The 14,057-nt window shown below is 42.0% G+C and overlaps 1 protein-coding gene across 8 annotated transcripts in view; it reads left to right on the forward strand.

Annotated features, from left to right (window-relative positions):
• ZNF462 (zinc finger protein 462) overlaps positions 1-14,057 on the forward strand; it is a 119,063-nt gene that overhangs the window by 42,886 nt on the left and 62,120 nt on the right. For all 8 annotated transcript variants that reach the window (XM_034774447.1, XM_034774443.1, XM_034774441.1 and 5 more), the window contains exons 2-3: positions 7,249-7,500; positions 7,965-13,441. In XM_034774447.1, the coding sequence (XP_034630338.1) occupies positions 7,281-7,500; positions 7,965-13,441 (5,697 nt within the window). In that variant the 5' untranslated portion in view covers positions 7,249-7,280. The remainder of the gene's footprint in view (positions 1-7,248; positions 7,501-7,964; positions 13,442-14,057) is intronic.

Consider the following 14,057-nt stretch of genomic DNA (forward strand, 5'->3'; position numbering starts at 1 on the left):
CCTTTGAATTACATGGCAGCGATGACTGAGATTGCAACTTTTTGAGGTCAAACAGGCCTGAGCATCTAATTTTGGGAGACTTGTAAACAATGTTTCTGTGTTTGATCTTGTTATGATGAAGTCTGGTTGCCCAAGGCCCGAGTTTGCACTTGGTTTCTGGCAACTGGACTTCAATAGATGAAGGCTGAGAGAGGTGTCCAGAACCAAACTTTGTAGCTTTTAATAAACTCCCTCAATTTGTTATTTTTTTTAAATTAAGATGTGGCAGCATATCTGCAGTCTGCCTTTAATTTTACAATTTTGAAATATCCTCCAGGAATTCAGACAGGAACTTCAGCTGTTTTTAAAGGAGAAGTCATTCTTCTTATTCATATGTTTGGAATCCTGAGGCGAAAAATCCATTGAATTATTATCATGAAAACTGCCTGTGTTAGGGCTGTTCGAACTAATAAAACCATCTGGTGTTCTCATGGAATTCAAGTAACCTATGTCTAAACACACCCCTACCCACCCACACTCCCCCCTGGTTTCTTTCCAAGTAGCACTTTGGTTCAAAATTATTTTAGATCATTTTGGGCTTTGTCTTCAATGCCAAATTAAAGTGTGTTGACCACCGGATAACTAAGAGATGTGTTAGCTGTCCCACTGTAAAACCCAAGTTGTGACAAAGCACTGTTTGTTTTGACTGCAAGGTAGCTAGGCAAAGTGAACTGTAGGTGTAGGCATGTTGTGGACCTTGCCTGGGTACCTTGCAGTAGAAACAACAGTGGATTGTCTCCACTAGGGTTTTAAACTGGGATAGTTAACAAGTGTCAGTTATCCTGTTGTAGCTGAAACCCATCTTTCTTGCAGTGAAGACATAGCCTTGGAGAACAGGTTGAGCCAGTAACACTTTATCTATTGCTCTGACCTGTTTGCAGTAGTGGTTTCTGTATGTGTGAGTGTCAAGGTCTCAAGAAGAAAACACCCTTTTCTGAGAATTTAAGTTCTTGCTCACTGAAAGGTCTAAGTACTTTATGTCCCAACGCTGTTGTTGTGAAGTTTCTCTCTGTCTCATCAAAATACAGTTCTCACATAGGATTTTTTTCCTTTTAAGGATAGAAGGTTTTGCAAGCTGTCTAGTAGCTTGAAAACTCTCTTATTAGCATTGCACTGACCTAATATTATAAATGATTTGTATGTGACATGGACTCACACACTGTAAAGGGCCAAATTAAGCACGGGTATAAGTGGATGCAACTCCACTGACAAGAAAGAAGATGCAACTCAATTGACCAGAATAGAATTTAGCTGTGTGTCTGTCTCTGTGTGTGAGTGTGCTCACATGCATTTCTTGCTCCTTGTGGAGCTTCATAGTGCCTGGTTTTTATAACAATGTAGTCAACCAGAATTTCAGCATATACTAGGTAGACTTCATTGTGTGAAACCTGGCTTGAAGCTCATGCCACATTCAAAATATTGTCTAAAATGTATATCCAAACACTAGCAGGGGGTGTTTAGGTCTTTTATTGCTGCTATTCAAATTGTGGTTTTATTATTTTTTGTTCCTGGGGTATAGTGCATCTCTGATCACAATAGTTCCTTTTCCTGAAACCTTTGTTTTGTGACACTTTTGTATCTTGCTGAATTTCTTGATTATTCATGCTGTCTTATATGTTATGCCTTTTCAATATGGGTAAATTGAGATCACATAGGAAGCTGGATAAGTACTTAATGGCCAAAATGTGGTGATGCTGCATGTATGACCATCATACACAGTCAACTTGAATTGTGTTTGACTGATGGATGCAGCCATTTTTTATACATTTTGTTTTCAAAACGTAATGCAGAAGACTTAACCATTGGGTTAACATACAGGGAGTTTGACTGTATAGTCTATACCATGTACTGAAGGCAGAATTTAGCTTTAGAGTCTACACTATATCCAAACTGGAACCCTGAATTAACTAAGGAAGTGGGCTACTGCAACCTATGTAATACCATCAAAACCCACAAAAATGAAAAAGATAAGGAAAGAAAATAGATTTTATTTTTCATTCCTAATACAAAATGGAAGAAAAAAAATCCAACAAAGGTCCTGAGAGGATTGAGGTTGCTGCTAAAGAAACCACTTTAGGTTGTCTTTGAAAGAAACCACTGACTCAAGTGAGATTGCATGGATATAACTGAGGGCACAAATTTGGTCTTTCATTTCCTCATTATTTCTATTCTGTGAAGAATATAAATGACAAGACACACCCTTTTTATAGCACCCTTCAGGCTTACATTTCTCAAGCATGTCAGCTTTTCCATTGCTAGAAAGTCCCATAGTTTTATTCAATGGGTCATTTAATCTTGGTGTTTTGAATGGTTAAATGTAGATAGTGTTTTAAAAAAATCAACTTAAGAAAATAAGATCAGAAGCCACACATGCATGGGCTAAATAAAGCATTTCACTAGTAATCTAATCTATAGTAGGAGACAGTTCTGCAGCTGTAAAATACTGGCATCTTTTAAAATCTAGATTTCTGTGTCAGGAAAAAACGTATACCCTATGGTGTTACTCTTGAGATTTCAAGTTCTATTTCTTGAAGATTTTGTAATGTCTATAATTAGGTGCTGGTGAATCACATTGCTGTAGTGTTTCATAGTTTATTTCTGGGAGGTTAAGCTCCAACAGACCAAAAGAAAAAAAAAGACCAATGCTGAGGCCTCCTGCACTTTGTCAGAGGAGAAGTTTGCTCAAACGCACGAATCCAATCTCTACTAAAACCCTTTGTTCATGCTGATCTGTTTGGCCAAGTAAAATGAGTCTCCAAGGAAATTTTGTCAAGTTGTAGCAGGTTTAGCAGCGGTGTGTCTGTAATAAACTGTACAACCCTAGGGTGGCTTTGTATCAGCTTCACCTTGGCAATAAATAAAATTTAAAGTGAACAAAATGAAAACTGTGTTTGCCTTCTGTTTGCTAGGTCTAAAGACGCTTCTGATCTTCCGAATGTTGGAAAACTCAGAAAATTGGAATACTCATTTTTAAATGTGGTGATACTAAAATTGAGCTGGATGGATGTTCTCTGTGTGCTCGGCATGACCTTTTCAGTTGTGGTTGTTCATGTACGTATTCTTAACTTGTAGAAGCACTGTTGACTCCATCTCAAAACAGAACAGATGGGTAGTCAACCCTAGAAGCTCAGTTTTGAGGTCATAATACTTTAGGCTTCACAATTATTTTGTATTTTGAAGCCAAAACCACACACTTAAAAAAAAAAAAATAAGTCCCTCAAAACTATTTGTACTGAAGTTCAGTTGTTGCCAAGCTCTAGGAGAAGAAAGGTAGAGAGAATGGGAGACTTCAGCCTGAAGCTTTAAAACTACAAAAACTTGGGAATCAGTTGGCTCAAGTTTTTTTCCAGTTGGAAAATCAGAATGACTCTTTTTTCATATGAAACAGCCATATAATTTAAGAAAAGGTTGCACTCTATGTAGACCAAACAAACTTAGACAAACTTAGACAGTGGTGTATTTAATTTCAATTTTTCCCTAGTTGCATGAGGAGAGTAGTCTGACATTAATATGGGTATTTTAGAAGCTAGGATATCGTACTTAGCATGGTCACAAGGCATGGGTTGGAATACTTTAGAGGTCTTGCACTATGTATGGATTCCTTGAATGGTTTGTTATTTTGGGGCTTTTTGATTTTGGTTTGTTTGTTCAAAACTTTGCGTTGGTAGTTCAGAAACTTCCTGTTCTGCTTTTGATTTTGCTGATTTGGTAACAAAAATAAATAAATCTTGCTGTCACAATATTTGAAAAAAAAAAACAGATTGTGTGTTTACTAAAAAATCAGAATGCAGAAGGCAGTGTTAGTATGTGAACCTACAGAGCAAGATTTGCACAATTGTCCATCATGACGCAGCAAAGGCAACCTCATGATGGACAATTGTGCAAATCTTGCTTTGTCTCCTTTATTTGGTGCATGTCTTGAGAGTATCAACATCTGCACTGAAAATGTGCTCTTTTTTGCTTGCTGATAGATGGGTCTCTCTCGGTTCCATATCCCTTGCAGACAAGGAAAAAAATAAAGAATGTATCACATTTCAGTTTCTTTGGATAGTTTAGCCCAAACTACAAGTTTCTGGTTTTTTCCTTCACACAGTGCTTGAATTTTAAAGAGAAATGTGTAAATAGTAAGGCAAACTGCCTCACAAAATAAGTTTCATTGTGATTTCAGTGCATGCCTTGGTGAAAACATCCGATTGAAGGCCATTCAACTCTACCTGAGGATGTTTGTTCCTTTCATCTGCTGTGAGATTAACCTCTTCTATGACTCAGTGCAGCTTTTGTGGGAGAGGCCCTAGTAACATTAAAGCTAGAACCTATTAGAAAGGCTCTTTCGTCATTTTTTAAAAAAATCAGTAGCTTTTACTGATCTCCTAACCCTTTAATTTGCTTTGTAGCAGAACAAGGAGACTGCTGGTTTGAGTTTGTCTAGACAACAGCTAGCTAGCATCCTTGAGAATAACTTCAGAAAGTGGCAGAATATTAAAGAATTGTAACTTTATATAATATAGATGCTCTAACTGTGCACTGCTGAAACCGTTGCGTTTATCTTGTTCAGAACCTCAATTTGTCTTCCTTCAGGTTTTTATTTTGTAAACTGGTCTAAAAGTTCCCAAAAGAGACACAGTAGCAAGCCTTTTGTTATGTTCTTTCTAAAGTGACTGAAGTTTTAAGGAAAAAGGTTTTTGTTTTTCCTCTCTTCCACACAATGGAGCTTCAGAGAACCTCTTTTAAAAGGAATAGCTACAGCCTTTGTGTTGAAGGGTGTGTCTGCTGGCAGAGTTTGCTGAAGCAGACAGGCTGGCTGGTGATTAACAAAGGTCATTAGACTTTGGAATCTGGCAAGCAGAGTCAGATGGTATGTCTTCTGTGCACAGAAGGACGACTCTCAAGAGGCTGAGGCATTCTGGAGGGTTCCTTCCCCCCATACCCCTCCCCGTTTCAGAGGGCATGCTGTGTGCTGCTTCAGTCTGTAGGACAGTTTGGACAAGTGTCTTGCTTCAGTAATACTGTTGTGCTGGAACTAATTAACACATTTATCATTCATGGGATAAAAGAACCTTCAGAGATCTTTGCAAATGATCAGTTAGGGAGAAAAGGTGCTGTTTCTGACAGGGCATGGGAACAGCTAATTCTCTGTTGAAAAAGGCAAATCATAAGAAGAAGGCAAGCAGTGTTCTTATGATGATGCTTTTTCTAGCATCAACCTAGCCAAAAAAAAAAAAAAAATCGTGTGTGCTTGAGATGAAGCTCAGATAAGTGAGGCCATGTTGTGCACAAGCTAGAAGCTCTCAGCCTCTGAGTGCATGAGTTGTCTGAGCTAAAATGGCTGCCCCTAAAGCTCAGAGGACTAGGGCAGCTTAGTGAGTCTTAAAGCTTCAGTGACGCAGGAGCTCATATCTCTTGAAAGTGTGATAAACACATTCAGCAGAGCTGTGGCTTGTTTGGCTGAGATGAAAGGACTAAGCTTTGGGGGATGGGCAGTGAAAACTGGATGATCTGCTTTTCTGTGAAGTGCTCTAAATGCAGGAGTCGTCTGCTCCATGGAAAAAAATTGTTTTCAGGTCTAATGGACTGTGCTAAAGGAGACGTGGGGTGGGGCTTCACTCACTGCTGTAATTTGATCCAGAGCAGAGATAGCAACCTCTTCCACACAATTTGGTCTGGTACTTGCACGAAAAAACTTGAGACTCTTGATTATTGTGCCTTTGCTAGCTGGAAAGAAGCTGGTGCAGTGTTCCTTTTCTTGATGGGGGTCTAAGGAGAAAAAGGACAAAATCCCGTGTGCACAGTAGTGTAGGTAAACATCTGGAGTGTCTGTGTGCTCAGTCTGTCCAGAATTTGACTTGACAGAAGTTTATTTTAGCAGGCTATCAGGAGGAACATTCTTGTATGTAAAATCCTGATGCAATGCCCTCTTTTATTGCATTGACATAATATTATTGGACTTTGATCTTGCTGTAGAAGTAATTTTATATTCTACAATAAATGAATGGAATTTTCATCATAAAATATTTTGGCTGCCGTTCCCTCTATCAGACCTCTGGAAGTCCTAGGTTAATGTAGCCCAGTGGAGCATGTGGGAAACTTAAAGAAGTAATTCATTCATTAAGATAATAAGTTGCTACTGTGCCCAAGAAACATATGAAGTAGGAGGACCTCTGTCTCTGACTTTTTCCCCCTGTGTTTATATATTCTTTCTTCTACAGCAGTCCATAAATTTTGAGCACAGAGGCAAATTCTCCCCCAGAATTATGTCTCACTAGATTAACTGGTCATGTACTGAACTACAGTACTTGACTTTACCAAGATCAGTGTGTCACGTTGTATATCAAATTAGGGTTTGTTGAGGAATCCTAGGAAGTCATGAAACTTTGGGGACTTTTTTATTCTTATTTCCATTGTGCTGTTGCAATGTTTTTATTAAATGAGAGCAGAAATCCCTTCCTCTCCCATCCACCACCCCATCAAAATCCTGATCCCAGAGACAGGGGATAACTCTGAGCATAGTTATGGGAAGTCCAGCCAAGAATGTAGCTCTCTTGTGTGTTTGGTGGAATTGTTTAGGGGTTGTGCAACAATCTATCAAAAGTTAATGTATCCAGATCTTTCACTGCCATAATGTCTCTTTTTTCCATCAAGGTCAAAACTGACTAGATGTTTAAACGAATTGAAAATGCAAGTTTCCAGTGGAGGCTTTTTTGTCTTTGGCAGTGAAGTAGTCAGTAGTTGTCGAATCTACAGGAAGGTTAGTGCTGGTCAAAAAGAGGCAGAAATGTTGTTTTCTAATAGTAAACCTCAATGCGTGAATGGCTGGAAGTAATGGAGCTGCTCAAATCACGTGTGCTTCCCTCGTCTTTATTTGAGACAGACTGTCAATGTAACAATAAGCCCATATAGGAAGAACCTGAGTAAGGGAAAAGCCAAGAAGGCATGGTCTACTGAATCAACATCCATTTGTCAGAAGGCTTGAATGTTTGTAGAGCCCAGCTCAGCAACTCGTGAGCCATTTAGGTAGGACTTTCTGTTAATTTGAATTTCCTTGATGCCTTTCAACATATTGAGTAAAAGTTGAGTTTCTGCTTCTGTAATGTTAGCATTTCTGGAGGTTACTAAATCTTATTGCTGACAAGCTTGATTTTATTTATTAGTCACAGTTCACTGAATGGTGTTTCTATAACAAGTGCTTCTCCCACATTCCTTTTCTTTCAGAATTTCCTGATGTAAAAGTATTATCCAGGACCATGGAGGTGCTGCAGTGCGATGGCTGCGATTTTCGAGCTCCATCCTATGAAGACCTTAAAGCTCACATTCAAGATGTTCACACTGCTTTTTTGCAGCCAACAGATGTTTCTGAGGAAAGTCCTAGCCAGCCAAGGTCTGGCTCCATGAATGCTAGCAACCAGACAGAGGTCGAATTTTCTTCTGTAAAGGATGAATTTACAATTGCAGATGAAATTGCAGGTAAACATAAACCCCTCTTTCTTGTCGCCTGTCTTGGCATATTTTAATTTGTAATTTTCATTAATTTTATTGTAATGACAGGAAAGTGAGCATTGTCTAGTTACTGCCTTATCGGTTCTGATTACTGCTTTGTACGTAACCACTGAAATGGGGCTTTATCTGGTTTTTTTATCATCAAGAATTTTAGAAGTAGGGTTTTTTTGGTGAACTTCTGAAACTAGTGTGTTTATTTAAAGAAACTTTATTTTAGAAGTAATACATATTCCACGTTATGTCCCACATATCAGAGTTTCGCAGTAGGTACAGAAGAGAATCATAAATGAGATAGTTCAGTGCACTGCGTGCATTGGAATACTGATGTACCCAAAGGGATGTGATTTTTGTTGAATATTGTATTATATCATTGAGTGGTAGGTGGGGAAGAAATTGTATGTATTTATTTCTTGTGTTTTTTTTTCTTTTAGGGCAAAATGCAGCTCAGATGGGGACTGGAAGTTATTATAGCCATAGCCAGAGTTTTTATAGCCAGCACATGACCCCAAATCCTAAACCAACAAATAAGTTTTTCCAGTGCAAATTCTGTGTGCGTTACTTCAGATCCAAAAACCTTCTCATAGAACATACCCGAAAAGTGCATGGCACACAAGCTGGAGGGAGCTCGGTGGGGCCGCCTGCTGCTGGATCCTTAAATTACAACATCATGATGCATGAAGGGTTTGGCAAAGTTTTCTCTTGCCAGTTCTGCACCTATAAATCGCCAAGGCGTGCAAGGATTATTAAGCACCAGAAAATGTATCACAAAAATAATCTAAAGGAGAGTTCAACTCCCCCTGCTGCTGCAGCTGCCATATCTGAATCAGCATCTGCATCCGTGCCGGTGCAGGAATCCTGCAAGGAGCTGCCTGCTGAGGTAGTAGAGCGTAGCATCTTGGAATCCATGGTCAAGCCTTTAACAAAGTCCAGGGGCAATTTTTGCTGCGAATGGTGTAGCTATCAGACCCCTCGAAGGGAACGCTGGTGTGACCACATGATGAAGAAGCATCGCAGCATGGTAAAAATACTGTCAAGCCTGAGACAGCAACAGGATGGAACCGGATTGCCTGATGTGCAGAACAAGAGTGCGCCGAACTCCGCCCCAAACTCCAACTATATCTCTATGAATGCTACAGGACGTGAGATGCCGAATGCCAATGTCTCAAACTTCAGAGGCTCTATGAGTAACTCCCTTATCAGACCCAATTCTTCTACATCTTCAAAGTTTTCTTCTGTGTCTTATCCTCAAATGAAGCCTAAGTCACCTCATAACTCTGGTATGGTTAATTTGTCTGACAGATCCCGCTATGGAATAGCTGACATGACAAATTCTTCTGCTGACCTGGAAACTAATAGTATGCTAAATGACTCTAGCTCTGATGAAGAGCTAAATGAAATAGACAGTGAGAACGGCTTGAACTCCATGGATCACCAGACCTCAGGAATGTCTGCAGAGCAGCTGATGGGATCTGATGGTAACAAATTATTGGAAACAAAGGGGATACCCTTTAGAAGATACATGAACAGGTTCCAGTGTCCTTTTTGCCCTTTCCTCACTATGCACCGCCGAAGCATCTCCCGCCATATTGAGAACATCCACTTGTCTGGGAAGACGGCTGTATACAAGTGCGATGAATGTCCTTTCACTTGTAAGAGTTCATTAAAACTTGGAGCTCATAAACAATGTCATACAGGTACAACATCAGATTGGGATGCTGTGAATTCCCAGAGTGAAAGCATAGCCTCCTCTCTGAATGAAAGCACAGTGTCTTATGAAAGTGGAAATATAAATGGCAGGAAGTCAGGTGGAATGATGGAATCCGTGCAGCAGCAACAGCAGCAGTCACCTCAACCCCACTCGCAGCACCCCTACAAATGCACGCTGTGCAACTACTCCACAACTACTTTGAAAGGTCTCCGAGTTCATCAACAACACAAGCATTCTTTTTGCGATAACTTGCCAAAATACGAGGGACCGTCATCCAATGCTCCACAGGAGAGTGAGGTGGATGCCCATGCTGCCTCCAGCACTGTGAAGAAAAGCCAGACCTCAATTCTTGGGTTATCATCTAAAAATAACTTTGTAGCTAAGGCCTCTCGAAAACTGACAAATGACTTTCCCCTCGATCTATCACCGGTGAAGAAGCGAACTAGAATTGATGAAATAGCTAGCAACTTACAGAGCAAAATCAACCAAAACAAGCAACAAGAAGATGCAGTGATTAATGTAGAGGATGACGAAGAGGAGGAGGAAGACAATGAAGTGGAGATAGAAGTAGAATTGGACAAGGAAGAAGAACAAACAGAGCCATTGATGGAGGTGTCTAGTTCCTATGCACCCCAGCAAATGTGGGGAAGAGATACTAATGATTCTCAGAAGGAGACTAATTTCAGGAACATGCCACATGATTATAATTCCACCAATGGGGCAGAAATTGAGCTAACTTTATCTGAAGATGAGGAAGATTATTACTGCTCTTCTGTCAACATGAAGGATCATCAAGGGCCTAATGCATCTCTTTTGGGCAGCCAGTCGAGTATGTATGGATCTGATCAAAACAGTGAAAATGCAGAGTTTAATGATTCTGGAAGGCTTTATTATTGCAAACACTGTGACTTTAGCAACAAATCTGCCAGGAGTGTTAGCACCCACTACCAACGGATGCACCCTTACATTAAGTTCAGCTTTAGGTATATCTTGGACCCTAATGATCACAGTGCTGTGTACAGATGCCTTGAATGTTACATTGACTACACCAACTTTGAAGACCTGCAGCAGCATTATGGTGAGCATCATCCTGAAGCTATGAATGTACTCAACTTTGATCATTCCGATCTGATCTACCGCTGCCGCTTTTGCTCTTACACTAGCCCGAATGTTAGAAGCTTGATGCCGCACTACCAAAGAATGCACCCAACTGTTAAAATTAACAATGCAATGATATTTTCAAGCTACGTAGTCGAGCAGCAAGAAGGGTTAAATGCAGAGTCACAAACGCTGAGAGAGATCTTGAATTCTGCTCCCAAGACCATGGCAACTTCCACCCCAGTGGCCCGCGGGGCTGGCGTGCCTGCTACATTTAACAAAAATGCTTCGAAGAGTTTTAGTCCAGAATGTGAAAATCAGAAAGAGCCTTCAGTTAATAGCGTTGTGGTGTATGACTGCGATGTGTGTTCGTTTGCAAGTCCTAACATGCATTCTGTTCTGGTGCATTATCAGAAAAAACACCCTGAAGAAAAGGCTTCATATTTCAGGATTCAGAAGACCATGCGGGTGGTGTCTGTCGACAGGGGTTCTGCCTTGGCTCAACTGTCCTTTGAGCTGGGAACTCCCATCTCCCCAAAACTGTCCAACATGGCTTCGCAGCCACCACCTCCCCCCCCACCACCACCAGACCTCACCACTGAACTCTACTACTGCAAGCACTGTTCATATAGCAACCGCTCGGTGGTGGGAGTGCTCGTCCACTATCAGAAAAGGCATCCAGAAATAAAGGTCACTGCGAAATACATTAGGCAGACCCCCCCCACAGCAGCAATGATGAGGGGTGGTGAAATGCCACCTGGCATTCAGAGGCCACCAGCATCTATGCAGCTGAACAGGGGCAGCTCTGAGAGCTCTGTGGCTCCCCTGGAGAATGAAATGTTCTTCTGTCAGCATTGTGATTATGGAAATCGGACCGTTAAAGGCGTGCTCATTCATTATCAAAAGAAGCATCGTGACTTCAAAGCCAACGCAGATGTGATCAGGCAGCACACGGCCACAATTAGGAGCCTTTGCGATCGTGGCCAGAAAAAATTGTCCAGCAGCATGCCTGCGCCCACTTCCAATGCAGAGCGGGACAAGGCTAAACTAAGAGCTCTCAAATGCCGGCAGTGTTCCTACACGTCGCCTTATTTTTACGCACTGAGGAAGCATATTAAGAAAGACCACCCAAGCCTGAAGGCCACAGTTACATCCATTTTACGATGGGCATTTTTGGATGGCTTAATAGAAGCTGGTTATCACTGTGAATGGTGTATTTATTCACATACAGAGCCTAGCGGTTTGCTCGTGCATTACCAAAGGAGACATCCTGAGCATTATGTTGACTATACATACATGGCCACTAAACTCTGGGCAGGTCCAGATCCTTCCCCTCCAGCCCTAGTGATGCAATCAGAGGCAAAAACCTATAAATGCAGAGACTGCATTTTTGAAGCATCTTCCATTTGGGATATTACGAATCACTATCAGGCTTTTCATCCTTGGGCCATGAATGGGGATGAATCTGTGTTGCTGGATATCATCAAGGAGAAAGATGCTGCTGAGAAAGCTGGGACCCAGTCCGATGAAGTCGGGACCAGGGTTAATTCTGAAGAGCAGATAACCACATCACAGATGGAACAGGATGTCGATTGTGCAGAAGATTCCAGCCTTCCCCAGGAAAAAAATGTCCAGCTGGCCTCTGCAAACCCTGCAATATCCTCCACGCCGTATCAGTGCACGGTGTGTCAGTCTGAATACAACAACTTGCACGGCCTCCTGACGCATTATGGCAAAAAACATCCTGGCATGAAAGTTAAAGCTGCAGATTTTGCACAGGACATAGACATTAACCCAGGAGCCGTGTACAAGTGCAGGCATTGCCCATACATTAATACACGCATCCACGGTGTCCTTACACACTACCAGAAACGGCATCCGTCAATAAAGGTCACCGCTGAGGATTTTGTGCATGACGTGGAGCAGTCTAATGACATGGCCCAGAATGATGTGGAAGAAACGAGTAGGATTTTCAAGCAAGGGTATGGTGCTTACAGATGCAAATTATGCCCTTATACCCATGGCACTTTGGAAAAGCTTAAAATTCACTATGAAAAATACCACAACCAACCTGAATTTGACGTGTTTGCGCAGTCACCGCCGAAGGTGTCTGCATCCATGGAGCTGGAGGGTACCCCCGAAATAAAGGCTTCTCCGGAAATTGCTGCTGAGGACATCGGAGAAGTCACCGTGCCAGCTTCTCATTTCTCCAGCTCTCATCTCGTGTCTCACACGGTGTTCCGCTGCCAGCTGTGCAAATATTTCTGCTCCACCCGGAAGGGGATAGCCAGGCACTACCGCATCAAACACAACAATGTCCGGGCGCAGCCCGAAGGCAAAAACAACCTCTTCAAATGCGCTTTGTGTTCCTACACAAACCCCATCCGCAAAGGGCTTGCAGCACACTACCAGAAACGGCACGACATTGACGCTTATTACACTCATTGTCTGGCAGCCTCCAGGACGGTAAGTGACAAGCCCAGTAAAGTGATCATTCCGTCTCCTCCCAAAGACACCTCTCCTCAATTGAGCGAGGAGCTGAGGAGGGCAGTGGAAAAGAAAAAGTGCTCGCTTTGTTCCTTCCAGTCCTTTAGCAAAAAGGGCATTGTGTCCCACTACATGAAGCGTCACCCTGGTGTTTTCCCTAAGAAGCAGCATGCGAGCAAACTGGGGGGCTACTTTACCGCTGTGTATGCTGATGAGCATGAAAAGCAGACTCTAGGAGAGGAGAGAAATGATTTTGAAAAGCCTGAGGTGGAGAATGAGGCTCAGGAAATCGAGTGGCTTCCTTTCAGGTGCATAAAATGTTTCAAACTGTCCTTCAGCACAGCCGAGCTGCTGTGTATGCATTACACTGACCACCACAGCAAGGATTTGAAGAGAGACTTTACCATACTGGGATGTGGCACCCGTTCTCAGAGCTCTGCCTACCAGTGCAAGCACTGTGATAGTAAACTGCATAGCATGGCAGAACTGACCTCACACTTGAACAGTCACAATGAGGAATTCCAGAAGCGTGCCAAACGTCAAGAGAGGAGGAAACAGCTTTTGAGCAAGCAGAAATATGCAGATGGTGCTTTTGCAGATTTCAAACAAGAGAGGGTAAGAGAGTGTGTGTGTGTTCTCTCAACACCCCCCCCCACCCCTCCCTGGCTGCTTATTATTAGTGTCCACATGCATGTGCTCTTTGGCAGCCAAACAGCTACAGGCAAGCAAGTGACTTAGTGTGCCGCTGAGTTCTATAAATCAATGGAACGTTCTAGCTCGATTACACACCCGCCGCCCTTCTGTATCCCTTTCTAGAGCTTCCTAGGGGATTTCTGTTTCCTCCTCTCCTCCTGGGAGTAGTCTCCTTATCTGGCACTTAATTATGTGACTTTCTATTACAAGGCCCCTGGCCTCTGTCTTTTTCCCAATCCCCCCAGTCATCATCCCTTGTAATAACACCAATTTCTTTCTCAGGAATAGCCTACTCAATAAGGCTCGGTGTCAGCATAATGTGGGTAATATAGTTGACAAGGGGCCTCAACCAAAGCCTATTAATATCAATGGGCATCTCTCTAGTGACTTCAGGCTTTGGATCAGGCCCCATATGAACTTTGGACCAAATTTTGTTCTGTTTCACTGGTGTAAATCTGGAGTAACTACTTACCATTATGAAGGAGTGACTCATAGTTTGTATTGGAGTCACCCAATGGCATAATTTGGCCTTGTAATT

Source organism: Trachemys scripta, chromosome 6 (assembly GCF_013100865.1).
Source record: "Trachemys scripta elegans isolate TJP31775 chromosome 6, CAS_Tse_1.0, whole genome shotgun sequence".
Classification (NCBI taxonomy): domain Eukaryota; kingdom Metazoa; phylum Chordata; order Testudines; family Emydidae; genus Trachemys; species Trachemys scripta.